This window comes from Camelus ferus, chromosome 13, assembly GCF_009834535.1.
Source record: "Camelus ferus isolate YT-003-E chromosome 13, BCGSAC_Cfer_1.0, whole genome shotgun sequence".
In the NCBI taxonomy this organism is placed as follows: Eukaryota; Metazoa; Chordata; class Mammalia; order Artiodactyla; family Camelidae; genus Camelus; species Camelus ferus.
The window spans coordinates 28,685,324-28,709,773 of record NC_045708.1 but is presented as its reverse complement, the minus strand read 5'-3'; the positions used below and the strand labels follow the sequence as shown (position 1 = coordinate 28,709,773).

At 37.1% G+C, this 24,450-nt stretch overlaps 1 protein-coding gene across 1 annotated transcript in view; it reads right to left on the bottom strand.

Moving 5' to 3' along the window:
* Nucleotides 1-3,578: 3,578 nt before the first annotated feature.
* ZMPSTE24 (zinc metallopeptidase STE24) overlaps nt 3,579-24,450 on the bottom strand; it is a 38,252-nt gene continuing 17,380 nt past the window's right edge. The window contains exons 7-10 of the mRNA XM_006188043.2: nt 20,328-20,512; nt 9,348-9,452; nt 7,802-7,945; nt 3,579-5,288 (exon numbers count right to left, since the gene is read on the bottom strand). Coding sequence (XP_006188105.1) covers nt 5,064-5,288; nt 7,802-7,945; nt 9,348-9,452; nt 20,328-20,512 — 659 coding nt within the window. The 3' untranslated portion in view covers nt 3,579-5,063. The remainder of the gene's footprint in view (nt 5,289-7,801; nt 7,946-9,347; nt 9,453-20,327; nt 20,513-24,450) is intronic.

Sequence of the window (24,450 nt, the reverse complement as noted above, 5' to 3'; positions counted from 1 at the left end):
GCCTCTGTCACGCTGTTCGTAGGCCACAACCAACTAAACTCAAGTGGTTGAGGCAAAATGTGTCCTCTGCCCCTTTGCATTCCCTCTCTGATAAGCACCTCAAACTCAACCTGCCCAAAACTGTAGTCAAAACTGAAATCACTCCCTGCCCCTAACTGGCTCCTTCAGGGTCCCCTATCTCATAACTAGTTCTACCATCTACCAAGTGCCCAGGCCTGAAATCTGCATCATCTTTTAACTCCTCCTGCCTTCAGCCCTCATCGCAAATTCATCTCCAACCTTGTCAATCTCCTTTTCACCCACTTGTTTAGCAAATATTCATTCATTCCATGAGTGCTATTCTTTCTCCCCTGGATTGGAAAGTAAGGTCTATGAAGCAAAGGATTTTGTCCTGTGCCCTGCTGTACCTTCAGAGCCTACAACAAAGCATGGTGTTTAGCAGGGACTTAATACATAATAGCTAAACGAATGACTGTATCACTCAGGATAACATCCACTTGCTTTATTGTGGCAGACAAGCCTGCCTTCCTCTCCAGTCTCATTTCTTACTCCTAACTTCTCATAATTCTTAAATTCCCCATGTTCTCATGGTTTTGTACCTCTGTCCCCGGCATACCACCCCCTCGCCCTTGTCTAGAGATTCCCACTCCCCTTTCACACCTTGATTATGTCCTCTAGCAATCCTCTTCTCACCCCAGCTGCCAGTGGGGTTAGGCACTTATGGTTTTTGTGCTTATTTACTTCATAGCCATTATGGTGAATTATTAATATCATTATTGATGATTATTATCATTATTATTAACCAGTTACTGAGCTCTTATTATCATCAGCCACTGTGCTAAACACCCTGCAAACATGATTTCATTCTATGCTTACAACAGCCCTTTGAAACAGGTATCCCCATTCATCATGTTAAAAAATAAAATCTATCAACCCCACTTCTGCCTACAGCTACCATCCCGTATTTTTGCCCTCTTTTATGGGAATAAACAGTTGTCTAATTTGGCTTCTAGCTCATCATCCTGTCCTACTCAGATTCCTTGGCTGGTTTCTCATCTCCCCAGCATCTGAAGTCGGAGCACCACATGAGTTGGTCCTTAGATGACATCTTTTTTTTACTCCTCTTGTGATCTCATTCAGTTTTGGGGCTTTATATTCGATCAATGCATCCCTAGCCCAGATCTCTCTCCTTAACTCAATTTATTTATCCAACTGCCTACAACATCTCCACTTAGATGTCTATACACCTCAATTTTGCATGTCCAAAACGTTCAAATGCTCTGCCCCTCCAAAATCCCCCATCTCCCTTCCCCCTTCCCCATTTCTGTTACTGGCAAAACCATCCTTTCTGTTGCTTTAAATATGCCAGAGGCATCCTCTACTTCCCCTTTTCTCTGGAGCCCCACATCTGATCCATCAGCAAATCCTGCTGGCTCAGCCTTCAAAATACTTCCAGAATCCAACCACTTCCCACCACTTCCCAGACTACCATCCCAGTCTCCATTTTTACTTCCTGCCAGAAGCATTCAAGAGCCTCCCAACCAATCCCCTGCTTGCATGCTTGCTCAACACAGTAGCTGGTGATCCTGTTAAAATTTAAATCAGATCATGTCACTCCCTGGCCCAAAACCCTCTGAGGGCTTCCACTGCAGTCTAGTAAAAGCTTGAGTTCCTCCAATGGCCTCCAAGGCCCTGCAAATTCTGCCGCATCCCTACCCCTCTGACTATCTCCCACCATTTCTTCTGAGCACACCTCAACCCAGCCACTCTGGCCTCCAGGTATTTCTCAAACACACCAGGCTCACTCCCACATCAAGGCCTTTACATCTGCTGTTTCCTCCTCCTGGAGGACTCTTCCCCAAACTACCTGCTCAGATCGCCCACTCACTTCTTCCAGGTCTTTGTTCAAACGTTACTCTCAGTGACACCTTTTTATGAGCACCCTGTTTAAATTCGCAACTCCCTTCCTCCCCTCCCCCATAACACCTCGGAGTCTCCTTTTTCTCTAAGACATGTATCATCACTTAGTATCTGTTTTACATACCATGATTGTCTGTCTCCCCACATTAGAGTGCAAACTCCACGAGTTGGGGCTTTTTCTATTGTTTATTTATGAATGTATTCCCCAGCACCTAGAGCAGAGCTGGGTGCAGCGTCGGGGCACAATATTTGCTGACCAAATAATAGAGGGAAAAATAAAGGCTCAGTCAAGTTTCTTACCCAAGGTCTTCCTAGTAAGTGATGTGTTGCATTCTAGAGCCCTGCCCTGGATCTCAACCCTTAAGTTAACCTTCCCTGTTTGTCAACCATCAGGCAGAGAGCCAGAGAGGAGCTCTGACCCGAAGGCCGAGGCTTTTCTCTGAGATGCTGGCTTCATCCCAGCTCACTGGGTGAGAAGAGTCGTGGTTTCACAGGTTTTTAGAACACATGGGGGTATCTTCATACCTGCCTCTGGTCAAATTGTTTGGGAAACTGTCCTCCCTGGAAACCATCCTGGATCATAAGAGAAGAGCAGAGGTGTCCCTATCCGTATTGCCTGAACAGAGCTATACCACCCTCCTCTATGGATGATTTCTGCCTTTCCACCAAACTGTTCATAGCGTAATGACAAACATCAATATAGTGTAAAATCAGGAGTTTTGGGAAAGAAGTTCTCTGTAACAGTCTTTGGGTAGCCCTTAGGACAGAACTTGAGGCCCTCAAGTGGTAACTGGTAAGCTTTCTGCTAATGATGACAGAACGCTCAAAACAGTCAAAGCTGTATAAAGTATATATGTACAAAAGAATCCAAAAGATTGATGACAACGACTGAGTGGAAGAAGGATTCTTCAGGGAGGGGAATGCTACATAAAGGACTAGGGGTGACAGTGAGAACATAAAAGTAAAGGACAAGCTGGGTCCATCAATGGTACTAAAATCATTTAATTAACCCCAGCTCCTATTCTAAAAACAGGTAAAATTTACCAGTAGCTCTGAAACTTCAGCAAAGGGCCAAGTCAGATTAAAAATAGTATAAACACACAACAAGGACTCTGCCTTCAATTCAGAGAGCAACCCTGCTAAGGTCATGCCATGTCACCCCAGGCCCTGATCTACGCCATTCTGCCCCCTGCATATCCGCCACGTATGAGGGTGCAGAGTACCACCTCTCTCCCTCCTTGGCTGGCCTCTCTACTCCTTCCCCTGACTGGCAGTACCTCAAGAATCTACCAGTATCCTCTGGCTATCCCTATGCCTTCCATAAACTGTAGGGGACTAGATCAAAACAATCACATATTAAAAACCTAGTCACTGTAGCCACATGTAAGGAAGACCAAAGAGGTAACTGGAGCACACCAGACAGGCCCACCACAACGTGAGGTTATGAAAATGGAGAAGGAATGGTTCTGAATGACGCTTCCGAGGAAACACCAGAAAGAACTGGTGAGGCTCCGGAGTGGAGCAGGAGGAAGGCCCCGAAGGGCACAGCGATGGTGCTTCCTTCATGTACTAGCACTCGGTTCCTCTATGGAATGAGAAAACATCTAGGTAACAAACGACAAGACACATTTTGTCCAATTAAAGACAAACTACATCAATCTGCATTGGCAAGTTTTAATGTTTCACTTGTGCAGAACTGAAATTTGTATTTAAAGGCACAGAAGGAAGGAAAGGCAGTTATCACAGCATGAAGTCACAGATAAAAGATGCTGGATAAAATCACAGGACTGTTCCTTTTTAGCCTTAGGAAAATAAATAATGCAATACTAAACTAATCTTTATTTTTATTATATTTCCATGTAAAGACACCACCCAAGTATCAGCTGAGCAAAAAACCTTCTGGCCAGATAACAAGTGTGCACGGTTGATCCCACTTTGGAATAAATGCCCAGAATCACCAGTGGGTGGGAGCTCTAGGCACAAAAGCAGTTCTCATTCAAAAACTGGACAGAGATTTGAAGCAGTCAAACACATAGCTTTGAAAACAGGAAATCTTTTGTGATATTTGTTTTGAAAATAAAAATTATTGGCACATCAAGAACTATAATTTCCTAAAATGGAACCAGGTCTGTTTAAATAGTACTTACTGATAAAAATTAGAAAAATAAAAACTACAACTTCTTGAAAGAGACAGGAAATTATATTTTTTTTCCTGTAACATCATAAGAGAATCCTCTGTATTTTAACCTCATGTCTCTTAAAATGTCATTTCTTCTTCTTTCCACATTCTCCCACTTTTAAAATAGCAAAACCTGTGCAACATGGCAATTTCTGCTAAGTAAAAGAAAGTACTATTTATTGAATAAAAGAATATGAATAAGAAAAAGCTGACTTTTTGGAAAAATACTAGCTTACTGTCAATGGACTCATATCCACCAGGTGGAAAAAAAGACAAAGACTGAGGTTTTCTTAAAAACAATAACAAAACTTAATGATTTAAAACATTCTGTACATAATTTCTAATTTCAAAGCACTACTGGAAACTCCTGATCAGTGTATAGCAAGAGAGAACAGAGAAATTCGGTAGAACAGTAAAGCATATTTATAACTATTTGCATTTACATAACATCAACCTTACCAATTATTATCTTTCTTCCTTATTTAAAACACTGATTGGCCAGGTTAAATCATAACAGCTTGAAAGTAAAAATAAGTCTCAAGTTAGGTATGAGCACAGTGATTCAGGACCACTGTTTCTGCCTTACAGAGAGGATTCAGAGGTGCTGCTCCCTTTTTAAACGTATGGCCCTCAACACCTTATATGCAATTTCCATATAAACATGTAAATAAAACAAGTTCTGTATTTTCTCAAATAATTTTACAAGTTGATGGTAAACTAGATTTTAAAGATAAAAGTATGCCTTTAAAAACATTAAGCCTCAAAATTTCATCCTGTGTTTTCTTTAAGAAATGAATTATTAAAATCATTTTTGAAATGAGATAGTAAATGTATTTAAACCTTGGCTTTTCTGTACTTAATAATTTTTCTTTAAAAAAAAAAAAGTTTAAAAACATCAAGAGCCGGAACATGCTGCCAGGACAGAAATAATCAGAAATGTCTTCAGTTGCAGAGCCTGGGCAACTCAGTCTTGTTTTGAATTTTTCAAAGCTTGGAGTCTCTCTAGTAGTGGAGGATGAGAATAATGCCACATGGAAAACAACCAGTCAGAAACAGGGAATCCCAAGTTATCTTTGTTTAGTTTGATTAAAGCAGAATATAAGTCTTTAGCCTTCCCAAGTTTCTTGGCAAATGCATCAGCTTGAAACTCAAATCTGCGGCTTAGGACCGTTAGGCAAAAAGAAAGAACCTGAAAAAGTAAATAAAAGCATTTTAACCACTGCTCACCTCTTTGTTGTCAAAGGTTTCATGAATCAAGACTGCAGAGGAAGTTCAGCTCAGGATAAGAGAAAGAGCAGGCCAAAAGAAAGCCTAGGGTCAGGGAATATTATAGAGTGAGCCTCCTCCACCATCAAGCAAGCAGACCAGAAACAGATATATATCCAAATAAATGTTAATCTTACCAAAGATACACTTATTTTTGAGAATCTGCCATGTGCCAGGCACTGAGTTGGCATTTTACACATTCCCCAACAATCCTGCTAGGTAATTACTCTTATTCGAGTTTTACAGATGAGGAAGGCGTATCTCAGAGAGGTGAGATAACCCATTCATGGTAACACAGCTAGAAGGTGGCAGTGCTGAAATTCTTGATGATTCCAAAGCCATGGACACCACCTTCCTCAGTCAGAGTTTAGATGTGTGATTTGTATTCAGACTTTCTCTTTTTTAAAAAAATTCTTGCTTACTTATCTATCTTTAAAGGATAATGACAGTCTTCACTGAGAACATCCCCCAAAACATATACTACAGCCTCTAATGACAATCTCAAAATAGAATTTTCTATAGTGTTCTGAGCTATGATAGCTTCATCAGAATAAATATTCAGTCTCTAAGGGTGACCACTCTGAAGCTGTCCCCTTCATAACGCTGTACACAAAATATAAAAACACAAGCAGATACTAACCTGCACCTCATCTGCTCTGCTATAGTTCCCAAACTCTTCTTGACAGGGTAGTTTTCCCCAGGAAAATATCTCTTTCCTATGATTATCTCTTAAATACTGTTATTAAACATAAGATCTTCTGTTTAAATATCTAGTCTTTTGGAAACCAGTCTCCTAAGCTCTCCAAGGTTTTTAAAACAGTTGCTAATATCTCTGTGAATTAATCACATTTCAAATTACTCTAATACCTCACATTTACTTAGACATTTTTTGAAGTGAACTCAACCTCTCAATATAAGGAAACAAAACCAAACCCTGAGAGACTAAATTAGATGCCCAAAGGATAACCACTAGCATTACTGGTGCCTTACTTATGAGAGGACACTGATACTCAGTCAGAGTCTAGTAACTCTTACTTAATGTGTTTAATTATCTGATTTCCCAGTCTATGGTAGATTGAAGAAGAAAATTAGAAACAGATAACGACCGTAACAGAAAGTTACATGGATGATATTAGCAAGGATTATCAGCCTGACAGTGAGGGAAGAGATAAGAAAATTAGTTAAATAGTAAAAAAATTGCACAACTGCTTAAAGAGTGGAGCAATCTGGGGCATTTAGTATACACAGCTCAGTGTCCTTAAGGCATTCCTGAATTGTGAGTAAAGACAGAAATGACAATATCACTTAAGGTGTTCTGTAAGCTCTTCAAGAAATACGAACTATATACAGCATTTTATAAATATTCTCAACAAAAGTTAAAATAAAAAATCAAGACATTCAGAGCTTAAAGATAATAAATCTCAGTTCTCCAGAAAATGCATTTAGATTCTGTGGACAATGCCAGACAAATACGGTTTATTCTTCCATTTTCTTTCCTGGTGCCCTACACCCTACACCCTACTGCCCCACCACCTTTTATGAAGAAATTGCTTATCTTCAAACCTTAACTCTATAACCTGTCCCAGGAAAGAAACCTTCTGAATGGAAATAGCTCAAGACCCTCAATATTACTTCTTGACTTAATTTGGAAGCCAAATCAATTAGTATCATGACATGTTGCCATCACCAGATTTACTAATACAGTCTCATTAATCAATGTCATCATATATATGGAGTCTCCCTACTGATCAATCATGGAGAACTGGTTTTTAAACTACACTTATCATAAAACACTCATTTCTGATTCAGAGGGTCTGGGGTGGGACCCTAAGGCTATTATGAAGCAGGTGGTCAGAGAACACAATTAGAGGAACACTGTCATACAGCCTCCCTTATCCAGTCCAGTCATACATACATTCAATGATTATTTGTTTTGTCCCCTCACACACAGATTTTCACTCAAGCACTGGGGAATATGTGGTCTAGGACACAGCATTCCAATAGTTAATCTCCATCTACCAAGTCTCTGAGGTACATGTTATATCAAGCTTTTCACCACTGAAGTCTAATTCTCCATTTTTTTTTTCCCTAACAGTATACAAGCACTTATTATTTGGGATTGGGTTTTTCTGCTACTTTCTTATACTGTCCAGCAAATCAAGGGACTAAAACTTTGTTTCACCTGCCTGTTAAAACTACAGTTTTGTCTTTCTTTTAAAAAAATTTTTTTTAAATACACATTTTATTTTTATTTCCTCCCCTTAACGGAGGCACTGGGGATTGAACCCAGGGGCTCCTGCATGTTGAGCACACACTCTACCACTGAGCTATGCCCCCACCCACTCCCTTGTCTGTTTCTTTTGTCACTACCTTAAAGGTTCTGGATTTGAAACTGGCAAGAGTATATGTGAGATAATTTTAAAGATTATACCTTACCTCATTATAGGGTGAAAAAATAAACTGGAAGATGATCAATAGTCCAATTAGGGTGGGCTGACTGTCATAAAAACCAAAGGCAACAAAAAGCTCCTTTCGACCAATTAATACAGCAAACAAGAAAAAACACAGGAAAGAATTCATCTAGAAGAAGGATACAAAAATTCTAAGTTATTACTAAGCTTATTTCACTGTGGGCTCAGTAGTACTAAGAAAGTAGAATAAGACATCCTAATGTGATTTTTAAGAATGATATTAGTGTGATCACAGAAAAAGTTATTTAGGTAGTTTCATAGTTACTTTTATTCTAGAAGAAGAGAGAGCCTGAGCTGAGGACATATATACTAACTCATTGTAAGTGGGCAAATAATGGTTTGGCTGGATGATCAGGGCCTTGGAACAAACTAGAAGATGGCTAATAAGATTTGGAAAAGAAGCACGTGGAAAAACTTCCAAGATTAGCCCAGAGTCTGACAACACTTTGGTCTAATGTGAATGCTCACCAAAACAGGCCCTCAACGAACAAGGAGAGAAGACAGCTGCTCTGTGGATGTTACCCAGTTTCTCTCCCCAGCCACCCCAGGACTTGGTCAAGGGGCTCATGGCCAAAGTGGCCAAAGTGCCAGGGATGAAGTCAGTGCATTAATCAACAGCACAGCATCCCTCTAGTGGCTCTTGCTGAGTGCCCAATCTATCAGAAGAGGCAATCAGTCCCAGTCCTGATAAGCTACCTCAGGAACCAGCCCATTACCTCATGGTCTGCTGATTCCACTGGACCCTTTCCTTCATACAAGGGGCAGTGGTCTTCCTTATTAAACCGAATACTTATGTTAAACTTGGATTTGGACTTATTTAATGTCTTAATCACTGCCGTGTATCCATACAATATAGCTTCAAGCCAAGGAACGCACATTTATACTTACAGATGCAAGGCAACAGGAAAGGGCCTATAGGGGTACACAAGTCTTCCCATGTAACCCATCACCCAGTGGCCTTTTAGAAAGATACAGAGACCCATTTAAGACTCAGTTAAGGCCATGTATGCTCAGAACCAGTCAACAAAATATAGTTCTATTTCACCCAGAGCCTGAAAACCGTGGTCATTCTGTTTGGTTAGTGGTATTAATACCCAGAGGAGGAATATTACAGGAATTATTTTCTTCTTCACCACCTTTTCCAATTTCTTTTCAGTGGGTGTGTAATACTTTCAAAAGGGCAAAAAATGTTTTAAAAAAAAAAAGCATTTTAATGCCCTACTTATCTAGGCTCACTCCTTTTGATCTTCACAGCTCCTATAGCTAAGCAACTCATGTCATTCTGATACCAGTTCTATGAGACATCACCACTCAATAAGGGAATGGAGGTAGAGAGAGGCTCAGGAATCTGCCTGGGGTCACACAGGCAGTAAGTCAGGGAGCCGGGATGTGAGGCCAGGTAGCCTGGAATAGAGTCTGCCTTAACTTCTCTACTATATGAACTCTCATGCCTGCTATATCTATATTTTGACTATCCTCCCATAAAAAGAGAATTGTCACTCCAAACTTACCTGGCTAATAATGATATTTTTGACTGTGTGTCCCAACTTCCAGTGCCCCAGTTCATGGCCTAGTACAGCAAGCACTTCCTCATTTTTACATCCTTGTTTCTTATTCTGAATCAAAGCAGAAATTGAAAATAAATTATCAGGAAGCTTCAAAAAGTTTGTATCTTTTAACCCCGTAAGAGTCTGTGTTAGAGTCTAGTTTAAGGAAACAATCAGACTTTTGTACAAAACTGTTCATCTGTTCATTCATTTAACAAAACATTCCCTGAACCACTCCATGTTAGACACTGGGTTAAGCTTGAACACAGAATCATAAACAAGACAGACGTATTCTGACTTCATGAAGCTTACAGTCTAATTTAGATTAGAAAAAAATTTTTTAAATCTTTATCAATAGGATAACAGTTAAATATATCATGACAAAATCATGTGACAGCCATATTGTAAGCCCATTAGAAATTTTGCTTTCAAAGATTATGTTGTGACATGGGAAAATGGTTTATTAGGTAAATTAAGCAGGAAACAGCTAAAAATATATACTATGATTCCAATTAATGAAAAATGTGAATGGGTATGTAAAAATACACAAACATAGAAAACAGACAAAGTATATCAAAATGTTAACAGTAGTTTTTCTCGATGGTAAAATACGGTGATATTTAACTATTTAATATCCTTCCTATTTTCCAAATTATCTATAAATAAGCACATATCATTTATGACCTCCAAAAATATCATGAATTGCCATTTTAAAAACTGAGACTTCCAATTTAAAATGGCAGAAGGAACAGTCACACCTAGTTTTATTCCTTACAAAACCCCCCATAAAACTAGTCAAGAGTTTTGTTTGTTTGTTTTTTAAGATATAAACTCACAAGGATAAGGAAACACAAGAGAGGTGGCAATAGTAGCAGCATTTTGCAAGCAGGAAAGCAGATGGACAAATGATAAAAGACTAGCCATGCCAAAGAAAGTTGAATTGTAAGCCAGCAGGGGAGATAACAGAACCAGCCTGATTTACACCACAGTCTTCAAAGGGCTTGAAACTAACAATATCATGTACTTCTGGAATTGGGGGAAGAAGATGTAGTGGCTAAAATAAGATTTGTGTGAGAGCCATTTGAGAAATGGTTAAAGCTCCAGATTCCTTCTCCAACTCCACTCATCCTCATTTTCTCTGGATAGGGCAAAAGAAAAGAACCTTTCAACTAGGAATTCGACACAGTTGAGGGCCAGGGTACACTAGCAAGAGACTATGTATTTGGTTGCATTTTAGTATGGTACACTGAATACTGAGAACTTCCTCTCCCAAACTAGCTCTCTCCCAACACCTGGCTGCCCAGAACACTACCTTCCAGGCAAAAGATTAAAAGAGTACTCCCTGGAAACTCCAACCACTAGACCAGGAAAGATCTGAAGATATTCTCTGACTAAAAGCCTACCCAAGTGAGGCTCATAGGTGATAAGCCTTATCTACAGGCTCAGAGATTTTAATCAGGTTTTTAGTACCATTCTCTTCCTAAGGAGTAAACAAACAAGGGTTATCAGATATACAAGGTAAGCTGTGATGGTGGAAAATCAGACCCAGAAAAAATGCAATATGGAAGAAATAGAAATCATGTAAGAAGATTCAGACAGATAAAATACTGAACTCACTGAAACAAAAGAGGATGCTCTAAAAATGGAAAATACAGAAAAAAATTATTATTGGAGATTAAAGCTTAATTGAATGACTGGAAGATGATGCAATCTCCCAGAAAGCAGAACAAAAAGAGATAAAGAAATGGAAAAGTATGGGAGAAAAGATAAGAAAGTTCAGTGTAAAAAATCCAACACTCAAATGACAGAAACTCTGAAAAGAGGGAATAGAAAAATGGAGAGAAGAAAAATCATCAACAAAAGTTCCAGAAAGTTTTCTAGAATCAAAGGATCTCAATTTCCAAATTAAGAGGATGCAATGCACACCCAGCACAATGGATAAAAATGGACCCACTATGTTGTACACCTGAAACTAATTATCAATTTAAAAAAAGATCCACACCAAGGTATATGAAATTTCAGAACACAGAGAAAGGATCCAAAAATCTTCCAGAAAAGCAAAATTAAAGTAACATACTAAGGATCAGTACCCTGAATGGTTTCAGACACCTCCCCAGCAGTGTTGGAGTCAAGAAGATGATGGAACAATGCCTTCACAATCTTGAAGGAAAAGTATCTCCAATCTAGAAATCTACACCCTAGCCAAAGTGACATAAAAATGAATACATTCTGATGCAAGAACTCAAAAACTTCATTAGGCAACCTTTCTCAGGAAAGTACTAGAGGAAGTTCTTTACCAAAATGAAGGAGTAAATTAAGGAATAGAAAGTCATGGAAGATAGAACACAGAAGATCCAATATAGGAGAGAAGTGAAGGAAATCTCTAATGGTAAAGGACAATGCCAGAATGAGAAGTATACACCAGATAGAGAGGATAACATGTCCAGATTTGAACAGTGTGACCCAAAAGACAAGCCACCATCATCACACTCCCTGAGTCACCATACCATCTTTTTAACCTGAAGAAACTAGTAGAAGGTATACATTATCAAGAGAACACAGTAAATCAACACTTTAGGATTCCAACCTAAAGAAAAGGAAAAGGAAAAGGATGACCACAAGGAAGTCCAGCATGAAAGCTGCAGAGCAGAACTTCAGAGAGACCACCTCAAAGATCTAAAGAGAACAGAGATCTCTTGTCACCGTGTGAGAGTGATGAGGGGGACTAAAACTAGTAAGGTTAATGATGCAATTAGCCTTGTAGAAAATTATATTGAGAGATAGCAGGAGTTATGAAAAGAATTAGCAAAAAGATACAAGGAAAATTAAGCACTTTTTTTTAAAAGAAATTATTAAGCAAGAGGGGAAAAAAGTAAGGCATGCTCAGCAGTGAATAGGCACAATACTGTTTTACAATAATGTTTACAATAATGTTTTCAATAATGTTTTGATATTAATTAAACCAAGAATTGTAACAGGAGTATACTGGAAGAACTGGGAGAAGGGAGAAGTTGAGCAGATGTTAGGACAAGAGCTAAATTCTCATCTACCATAATTGAAAGTCAATAGTGTCAATAGAAAATAAAATACATATATAGAAAAAGGAGATGTGTAATTGTCAGAAGACGCTAACAGCGTTGAAATATGTGGGAGGACAGGCGTGGCAGGGGGTGAGAAGCACAGAGAAGGGAGGAACATGAAACATATTTTATTATACACTTTTTTGTACTCTGAACTTTTAAACAATATGTTTACTACTTTAATAAAGTAACATTTCATGTTAAAATTTATTGGAGTTCTGCTCCCCTAATTTTTTGGGGGGAGGGTAATTAGGTTTGTTTGTTTGTTTATTATTTTTATGGCAGCACTAGGGACTGAACCCAGGACCCTATGTACGCTAAGCACTGCTCTACCACTGAGCTATACCCTCCTCACTCTGCTCCCCTAATTTTATTATAGCCTCTCAAACCAACATTACAAATATATATATACATATGTAAATACACACACACACACACACATATATATATATATATATATATAAAATGCATATATTTTTTTTTTCCTTCAACACACATGAAGAATAGGCCAGGAAAGAAAAAAAAAAAACAGCAAAAGTTGCTAACACTTACCAAACACTATGTACCAGAACCTCTGTGCTAAATATTGTATTACCTCATGTATACATTATAATCACCATATGAGAGAAGTATACTCATTATTACCACTTTACAGATGAGAACATCTACGCACAGAGAAGTTAGCTAATTTTCCTATGGCCACACAGCCAATAAATAGAAAACCTGGCATGTGAAGCTGATGTAGTCTGATGCCAGAGACCTGTGCTGTCAACTTTTATACAACAATGAATGTAAAAGAAAAATGTTCAACATTTATCAAATAAAATAGACAATTTTTCAGTTAATAGATATATAATCATTTGCATATTATTAGAGTTCTGGATTTTTTTATAGTACTGCTTTTAAAATAACTAAACATAAATGGCAGGTGGTCACATGAAAGATAAAATATAATGTGTACAAAGCCAAATAAAATTCTCTGTTTATAAACTTCCCAGATTCAATGTAAATAATGCCAAGACACAATGAACAATTTAATCTTATACACATTCACACGTGTGCACACCCACATTCACTCACCAACACACCTACTCTGGAAAACATCTAAAAATGCTTAGTAAGGTAAAATAAATATCCTTTTAAAATATAGTTTAGTTCATTTGAAAGTAAGAGAAAGTCAAAGGTGAGGAGTTGAAATTGAGATCCCTTGCATAAACCCATGAAGGGCTGTAACTCTGAGTCAAAGAATGAGCTAGGAAAAAATATGTTGGCAAAATAACCCAACTGTGTCAAGCTCATCTAACGTGGAAAAAAACAGTCTCTTACTAAAATTCAAAATCATTATCTGCATGGTCCAGAAAACCCCAAGCTGAGATATTAAAATGCTTCTGGCTTGGTAGCACTGGGGCCAACTGACAGAAACAAATGCAAATCCTCTGTTGAGAACTGTACCCTAAACCCAGACCCCTCAGGATTCCTGAAGATTAAGATCAACAACCTATTATGAACTCACAATAAAAATTACCAAAGACTTCAGAAAACAAGCCACAATGAGTAAGATTTAACAAAAACAATAAGGAGCAGCATTAGCCCCTTAAGACTTCAGAGAGTGGAATTATCAGACACAGGACATAAAATAAGCATGCTTTATATAAAAAAGGGAACTAAAAATATGAGGAAGTAATATGAGACTACAAGAAATGACCAACTTGAAAAATAACCAAATAGAACTTTAAAACACAATGGACTGGCTAAAGAACAGATTAAATATAGCTAAAGAAAGAATCCATGAACTGGAATGTAGAGCTGAAAAACTACAGAAAGCAGCCCCAAGAGACAAATAGAAGTGGTTAGCACCTGTGGGAGCCAGAATGAGATGGTATAACATACATCTAATTGGAATTCTAGAAAGACAGAGTGGAGAGAATGGGAAAGAAGCAATACTCAAAGGTATAATGGCAAAGAATTTTTAAAACTTCAGGAAAGACAAGAGTCCTTAGTTTTAGAAACCAAAATATATCCCAGGCAGGACTGGGATAAAGAAGTCCATACTTTCACAACACAAAAATCAAAGAGAAATCTTTAAAACAACCAGAAAGAACTAAAAAAAAAAAAAAAAAAAAAAGACAAGACAAGACAATAAGCTCAGAGCAGACTTTTTCAACAGGAACAAAGAAAACCAGAACAGAATAGAATGGTATTTTTAAAGTGCTAAGATAAATAGCTGTCAATCTTGAAGTGATATCCAAGAATAAGAGTGAACTAAAGCAAGCAGAATTTTGCAAAGAAATTTCTAAAGCATATACTTCTAGAAGAAGAAAAGTGATTTCTAAAAGGAAGATGTGAGATGAATAGGGAATGGTAAGCAAAGATACAGGTAAGCACATAGGTAAACTTAATGACTGTATAAAATAATAATAATGCTAATTTAAGGAGTAAAAAAAAATCACAATAAAACTAAGATATTATATGAAAGGGGTAATTGGATCAAAATGTTTATTTAAGGTCCCTGAATTATTCAGGAAGCAATGAAGATATTGTGTATTTTAAGATTTTAGGTTATGTGAGCATAAGTAATTTTAACAGCAATCATTAAAAGAATAATAATACAAGAATCTCCAAACCTGAATGACAACCCAAATGGAATTTTTAAAAACCTTAAATCAGTTCTAAAAATAAAACAGGAGGACGTATGTGGGTATATTTGGGCTGGGGAGACATGAAAAGGATAGAGGCAAAAAAGAGCATAAAATAATATGGTAGAAATAATTTCAAATGTATCAGTAATGACAATATATATGAACCAAAAAAGCTTGTCAAAAAAAAGACAGTGACTGTCAGTTTGGATTTAAAAGCAACCATAATGACAAAGTCTATCTATATGCTACATCTAAAATATAAAAACAGTAAGGGTAAAAGTCAAAGGATGAATGTGATAGTGATGATGGTTGAATGTTATGAATATATACTAAAACCTACTGAATTGTACACTTTAAAATGGTTCTTTTATTTCAATAATCTTTTAAAAAGTAAAAGGATGGCATTTAGCAAACAATCAAAAGAAAGCTGGTGTCGCTGTATTAATATTAGACAAAATCAACTTAAAGACAAAAAGCATTATTAAAGAAGGTCACAACAGAATGATAAAAGGTTCAATTTACTAGGAGGATACATAATTCAAAATCTGTATGTACTTAATACCAACGCCTCAGAATATATTCATTCAAAATTGTCAGATTTGCAAAGAAAACCTGACAAATCTATCATAATAGAGGATGTTAATATAGTACTATCAATAATTGAAACATCAAGCAAATAAAGTATCAATAAAGATTTGAACAAAAAAAAAGCTTGATCTATTGAACACATCCTGCAACAAATAATTAGAGAATATATTTCCTACAAAGTGAAAGCTAAAGGTTTTGAAATAAACTTCAGCTACTGAAAAGGGTGAAGTACAAAAAAATAGACAAACATAGAACTGACTTTGTTTTATACATCTTAGAAAAATGTTACCTAATGGAAACACAGGCAACAACATACTGGAATCTAGATGCGCTACCACTTCTCCCCTCCTTCACCAATTCCTCATTTTTAAGGAAAATAGCCACTTAAAGTGAGGCTGGGTAGATGCATAAGAAAGAAGGATAGATTAAAATGATTGGCAAGACAGCATTTATATTTATTAACTCTTTTCCTTTTAAACATTAAAATTTAGGTCAGAATACATTCAGTAGAGAAAGAAAATGAGGTAACTAGCCTGGTTTCTTAAACGGCTAAGAGATACATGTGTACCCGTACCTTCAGGGAATGGCCATTATGAGGGAATAAAGAACAAAGCACCAATTAATAGGCACTTATTCTAAGGGAGAAATTAAAAGGTGCGGCGAAGGATTTACATATAAAAATATTTACTGCAAGAATGACAGGAACAAAGTAGAAACAATCCATATATCCAATAAGAAAAAATGATTTAAAAAAGATGGTTTAAAAAGACTCGAAATATATATAGTAAGATGTTTATGGTTAGTTGGATTATTCATGTTTTCTAATTTCTCTGTTACTTTAGTAATAAGCAAAAATATGCTGTTTTGTTTAATCATAATGGTAACAGTTCCTACTCATTAACGGCCTACACACCAGACACTGGGCTACTAAATATTTTATATACAGTTCAGTAATCTCCACTACTATAAGGCAGCTCATTAGCCTTATTTTATATAAAGTAAGACAGTCTTTAGACTTCTATTTTTACTAGTTACCTGCTTTCAAATATCAGCTATGAATTCTTCTATAAAACAACCAGGTTTCATTAGATAGAACAGTTCTTGTCTCTTGGTTTGATGTCTGGGTTCAGGAAGCTATTCAGAACTGCATGGAGTCACATTCAAAGATATGGAGACTTGTCTATTTGTGGTAGATTCTTAGACAAAATTGGGCTTTCTTTTCCTCCCACACGAATTTCACATAAAAGAACAAAAATAAGTACCACATATCTTTCACTTTTCTATAGAACTTTCCTTCTTATAAAATTCAAATGCTGACTCATTTGATCCTCGCAACACCAAGATGGGCAGGATGGGAAGTGTAACCTTCATTTTAGAGACAAAGAAAAGGATGCCAAGAAGTTGAAATGTCCTGCTTACGATCACCTTGCTAGTAAGTAGTGGGTAAAAACCAAACCCACATCTCTGGATCCTGTGCCCTTTCCATTATACTTGTCAACTGGGATGACTCACTTGCTGGGGAAATACTTGTTTTCTTCTATAAAAGGACAGCTTTTATATATAGCTTTTATATATTTAAGATTTTCCTTTTATTTAAACTGCTTTTGAGACAGGTTGTTCCAATCACTGAATCTGTCTTCTGAAGGATAAAATTCCAGGGGGTAAGTTTCCTAGACATATTTTAAAATGTTAATAGCCAATATGGAGACACTCATCAAAATGTTAATAGCAGTTATCTCTAAGAGGAGGGATTTCAGATAACTTTAGTTTTCTTCTTTAAACATCTGTTGAAAATGAAGCACTTTATCCTCTCTACCTCACTCAGGCTTAAAACCATCTTTACATCCCCCACTGTGTTGTACACCGGCATCCAGTAGTGGTTGCTGAATAATCACTGATTCCTATACTTCTGCCACATCTGTGTATTCTCTATGCGATTATTTACTTAGTATCTTTCTTTAAATCAATTTACTTTTTAAAACTCAACCTTATCTTCAATGACAATATTCATGAAATCATGATATGCTAGTTTTATTTTTTCCTAATATACATTAATACATTCATAGATACTCAATTTTCAAATATTGATATACTACCTAAAATCACCTCACCTGGGTAAATGCGCTGGAAAACAATACAGTTAATGAGTATGAGTCAACCTTTGACCTTTTCCTTCGCTCCCCATAATAGCAATCATCCAAGTATTTTGAATCCATCTTTTATGATGACTCCGCATTTATTCTGACCTCTCACTCTAGTGTAGACCGTTGTTATTTCATGCTTGTCTTGGTTATCTTGATGCAACAGGCCCCTAGAAGTCCCCCTGCCTCTAATCTGCTCTATCATATTGCTGCCAAATTTTAATCTTCCTAAAACAAGATTTGGCCTCTACCCAAATCAATCTAAACTTTCCAGGCCACTGAAACAACCACTCAATCTCTTCAGGAAGAAGTATGTTACAAAATGGTCCTGGCCTACCTTTCTATTCCCATCTACAATAATTTATTTAGTCATTAGTCTCAGAATAGCTATTGTGTCATTTTTTTTGTCTTTATAACTTTATTTATGCCATATCATCAACCTGAAATGCTCCATCTCCAAGTCAAAATTCTGCCTCGTTCAAATATCCTTTTAAGAAACCTGCCTAACCATTAGAATCTGCATCAATTTTTTAATTTCTAAAAGTCACACAGTTTCAGCCACTCATGATATTTACTACCCTCTGCCTTAAACTATGGGCTATTTGTATATATATTGTCTACTATAGGTTCTCTAGGGTAGGAGTTACACATAGACATACACATAGAACTTAACGCATAGATGCTAAAATATTTGCAGTTATTAATTAAAGCAGCCTCTTCAAGAAGCCAGCAAAATAATTCAAACTCTGTTCAACACACTTCAAAGGACAACCCCATCTTTTTTTTTTTTTTTTTAAAGATTTAAGCCAAAGAATACTGTTCTCATAGACACTAAAGGTCAATAAATTCATTATACTGCTTGAATCAGTGGACCTCTATCTAACACCCAGGTTTGGCTACAAAGTAATCCACCGTGTATGTGGATACCTCTTCATGATTCCCCAGTGTTGTCACCAGGTTACCCTTTCTAGACTTCAGTTTTCCTGTCTTCCTAGATCTCTTCCTAGCTTAAAATCCTATGACCAAAGTGACTTTTACTTCAATACCCTGACAGGATAAACCCACTTTAAAAAATAAATACAATCAAAAGAGTTAACCCTCACGCAAAGCTATTTAACCTCTTCACTGAACTTTGTTCTATCTACATATTTATAACAGGCTGGGCACTTTATTAGACTATTTTTCTAGGGTAAAACAGATGCTCAAATGATAATAGTTATTTTCTGGTACTTAAAGTATATAGAATACAAGGTATTCCACATATATTATCTCATTTAATCTTCACAACCCTAAAAAGTATTTCAGTATTTTTCAACTAAGAGTGATCTTGCCCCCTTCCTCCAACCCCTAGGGACATCTGGCAATGTCTAAAGACATTTTTGGTTGTTACAATTGTTGGAAAAGGAAGAACTGATACTGGCATCTAGTGGGGAGAGGCCCAGGATGTTGCTAAACATCCTGTAATGCACAAGATAGCCTCCCACAGCGAAAAATTACCCGGTCCAAGATGTCAGTAGTGCCAAGGTGAGAAACCCCGCTGGCATCAACTTTCAGTTAAGAAATCAAGTCTTCAGAGAGCCTAACTTACTTGCCCAGAGTTACACAGATTCCCAAATCATCTCTGAATGACATCAAAGCCAATGGCACATTCCATCATACATACAACTACTAGAAACTGTTTCTATTAAATATATACTGTTTTCTTCTCATTGTTTCCTCTTCCCCATTGGTATACTTCAGATTTTGCTAATCAGCATCAGCTGACCTCATCCAGGAGCAGATGCAGAAAAAGCTTTCTCAGACTCTCAGGTCAGATTTAAGAAATGTATTCTCTTGTGCTCTCACTGCATCCAGTATATATTGCTTCACTGTAGCAATTACTATATTAGACTGTGATTGTATGACTTTCTCCCCTTTAGACTATAAGCTCCTTGAAAGCAAGGTTTCTCTCTTTATTTTTGTATTTCTAGTGCCAAGCACAGTGTCTCAGCACAGAGTTTACATTTCATAAATATTTGTTAAACAAACAAAAGAAAACTAACCAAGTTACATGGTATACCCCAGGATGCACAGCTACTAAATGACAGAACCAGGATTCAAATTCAAGTCTCTTCATTGTCAAAGCCTATAATTACTACATCTCAGTGAAGCTAAAAATTAGATGTTTATCTCCTCCTTATCCTGCCTGTGGGAATTCTTTGATCATAAACATATCAGGCATAAAGTCCCTGTTTTAAAGACAGCTTATAATCATACGAATTTTCCTACCTTATAATTTTAATGTGTACATTCTGTGAAAGCTTGCAAGGTAGTTAGCATGTAATGATAGTGATATTGTCTCCCAAAATACCAGAATTATAAATGGGCCGTTGTGTTTTTATTTGATAGTCTCCCTGAATTCAACACTCACTACATAGAAATTGATGTTATTTTAAGTTGTCACAGGAACTGTTTATAAAAACTAAGCCAGGGTCGCTGAGGAAAAGAAGAACTCACTTTAACTTTAGCTTTTATTTCTTCACTGTCCCCTTCTCCATCATTGCGGGGTTCCATGCCAGACTCCTCCTGGATGTCTTTGTTTAGTACAGAATACTCTTCTAGTAGAGTGTCAAACAAAACTATTCGCTTGTTCTTGAAGAAGCCATAAAAATAAGCATTGCTGTGGGAAGAGCGTTTAGATCCTAAGGAAAAGACAGTTCAAAGCATGGAAAATAATTAAAAAGTCTGGGGTCTTTGGAGAGACGAGTAGAAACTAAATTACTGGAAAGGACATTAACATTTGCAAATTGTTTAATACCTGAAGAATATTGTATCAACATACATCACCACAGGCAGTGGAAAGTATCTTGACAACAAATATATATGCTCATTGCAGCTTCACAGCAACAAGTAAATAAAATCTAAATATCCAATAGTTGTGAATGATTAAACTATGGTAAAGCTATGAAATGGAATTTTAAGCAGCCAGAAAAAAATTACACTTTTGAGGAATTTTAACAAGATAGGAAAAAGCTCACCAACAGACTGAGGATATAAAACTCCATGTATATAAGGTTCCATTATTGTTATGAAAAAAATGTACATGTAAATAGAAAAGCATAAACACAAGCCTATTAAGAAATATATTAAAATATTGAACTGTTTATCATTGGCTTTTAGAAATACAGATATTTGTTCCCTCTTTTGTACTTTTCTCTCTGCTCCAGGGCTTTTAAAGTAAGTATACTCATTTCTATAATCAGAAAAAAAAATTAAAGTTATTTTTAAAAAGACTGGAAAACAAATTCTGAATTTTTAACAGTGGCTAACAGTAGCTGAACTATGGTTGATTTTTATCATCTTTTTTATATTTTTTATTTACTTTCTAAATGTTCTACCATGTGCAGGGAATTTAGTAGTTAAGAACAGACTTTGGGTTTAAATCTTGGCTCTGCCATGTATTAGTTGTGTAAATGTAAGGGATTTTCTTAATTTCATTAAGCTTTATTTTCCTGGTTAGGATGTGAGGATAGCACTTTTTGGTTTGATTGCTGGGAAGTTAAGAGCCAAACACGTGGACCAATTTTGTCAACAATATAGGATCTTCAGATCTGGTAAGCTGTGTATCTGGATCTTACAATTCTATCTCATTTCTATCTGTTCTCACTCTAATTTTTAAATTAATTTTAAAATATTTCTTAGAAGCTGCCTGAAGTTATCTATGGAAGCAGTCAGATAAATAAAACTAATTAACATCTTAGTATCTCCCACTGCTCCAAGTATCTCAATGTGCAGCCCGAAGAATACCTACACCAAAACCACCTACGGGCACTGGTTAGAAGCAAATACTAGAAACACCCATTAAGTCAGAATGTCAGGAAATGGACATGAAGAATCTGTCTTTTAACAAACTCTCCAGCGAATTCTTATACTCACTAAAGTTTGAGTCCCTGCACTAGACCACAAGCTTTTTGTATCACTGTGTCTGGCATGTAAGATTTATTCAATAATGCTTGCTTACTGAATGAATTAATGGTACCAACTTGAGGTATGAAGTAATGTACCTGAGAACTCTGAAAACAAAAATGTTCTATGCAATTGTAAGGCACTGCCAGCTGTGTCTTCATCTTTCCTTTCTATTGTCTGATTTTAACCTCTCAGCAGCATTTGATACAGTTGACTGCTCCCTCCTTGAAACACTTTCTTCTCCTGTCTTAAAAGAAACACCATCTTCTCTTGGTCTTCTTCCTTCCTCAATGGTCTCTCCTGCTCAGCCTCCTTTAATGGCTCTTCCTCCTCTACTGACTCTGACCTGAGCCCCCTTCTCTTCTCTAAATACCCTCATCTAAGGCATCAAACACCATCTATGTGTCAGATACTCTCATATCAATATTTCTAGCCCTGACCTCTCCCTAGAACTCCGGATTTATGTATCCAGCTGCCTACATCTCTACATGGATGTCTATAGCGCACATTTGCTGTTTATATTCTTCCATGAAGTTTCTTCCCTGATCAGTACTTCCTCCTGCAGAGTTTACAGAATTTCACACCATGCAGGTCTTGTAACAGACTGCTTCTTGTTTGAGAAATCTAAAAAGCTAGATATCTGCTTCCCCAGTACTCCTGGCAGCTAGCCCAGTGCCCTGGCTCAGTCGATCAGATACACCCATTGGGGACTCTGAATAGTTAGCTAATTACACAAATAAGCAGGGCAGTGAGGAATTAATTCTGCAGGTGTTAGTGGAAGGGCTGTTACGGGTACAAGCTGCTGAATCCAACAGCAGAAGCCAACAGCAGTGTCCTCACAAGACTGGATCCTGCAGAGAGATTCTGAGAACCCAGTCTCCCCATGGAGAGCTCACTTCCCAAGTTTGGTGAACTTAACTTTCCTGGTGACTTTGTGAATTATCAAATAAGGAATTTTCTGATTAAATCAGCCACAATTGGTTTCTATGTCTGACCTGCAACCAACTTTGCTGGTAGAACACTAGAACAATGTTCAATAGGTATCTCAAAATTTAATACACCCAACAGAACTCAAACCCTCACAAACCTGCTCTTCTCCCAGTTGTTTTTTCCCCCCTCATCTCAGTAACCTACCATTTATCCAACTGCTTAGTCCAGAAATCTAGGTCTTTATTTTTGATGTCTCTTCTTTCTAACCCTTCTTCCTTTACATGCCATTTAGTAGCAAATTCCATCAACTCTACCTCTAAAATGTAGCCCTAATACATCTGCTTCTCCACATCAATTACTACTATCCTAGTCTAAGCCACCATTATCTTCTCCTGAACTGCACCAGCCTCTTGCCTTTCCTACTATCTGTTCTCTAAATAGCAACCCAAGGTATGTAAAAAGCACAAACCAGGCCAAGTTACTTTCCAGTCTAAAACCTTCCATAGCTTCCCCCCTGACTTAAAGTAAAATCCAAGCTCCTTACTCTGATTTACAAAGGCCTATGTGGGGTGACTCTTGCCTACGTCTCAGATTTCATGTTGTTAACAACTTCCTGCTATGTTGTAGCCACACTAGACTTTTTTCTGTTTATTGAAACAGAAAACATACAAAGCTCTGGAAGGTCTTCCCACTGATCTCAGCATGGATGGCTCATTTCTTCAGATCTCAGCTTAAATTCATTTGCTCAGAGAGGTCTTCTCTGATGACCTAAAGTCTCTACTCAGCCATTCCTCATCACTTCAGACTAGTTTAATACTCTGTGCAGTACTTGCTGTCTGATATTTTTTGAGAGCAGGCGTCTTGGTTTTTCACTTGGTTTTTCCCTTTCGATTTACAAATCCATAATGTGTGTTGTTATTGTTAGTAACAATATTCATTCATTCAAAATATTTTTGAGGATTGTTACCATTATTAACAACAACAAAAGAACATACATTACAGATGAGTAACTTCAGTTTAGCCGAGGTAAGTTGCCCAAAGTAACTCAGGTAATTTGTGCTAGAACTAGAATTTAAACCCAAGTCTACTGGCTCCACAGTCTGAACTCTAAAATGTTACCCTCCACCTGCACAAATCTTGACTTTCCATGAACTCCCAGCTCATGTTATCACCCTCCATAAAGCCTTCCCTGACTGTTTCACCTAAAACATGTAGCGTTGATGGTATATGTCACACAGCTTCTCAATTACCTCTATTGTCATAGCATTAGCATTCATGTTACCTGATTGTAACATTAGCAACTTAGGTTGCCCCTTCAGTAACAGCCCCTCGCAGAGTGCTCTACTATACTGATCAGTGTGCTATCAATTAAAAGAGAAGTGATATCAGAGGGTAAAGTAGTAGTATGAATTGGCTTATTTTTCTACCATTTCCCCACAGACATATTGCAATTGTGCCTTTAGTTGGCCATCAAATGTCTGAGATTTCTCTACTCTTCTAGTTGCTGTTAATTCATTCTCTCCAGTTGTGACCATCTCTGTTCTCCCCTGACCCTACAATTACTTCTCAGTTTCTATTCCTTCACCCACTATAGCTGCTTCTCAATGATAATTTTTTAGTTTAGAGAAGGGACAGGCAAAGTATGGCTTGCAGGTCAAATCAAACCAGCCACTTATTTTTATAAATAAAGTTTTATTAGAACACAGCCATGCTCATTTGTTTATATAATATCTATGGCTGCTTT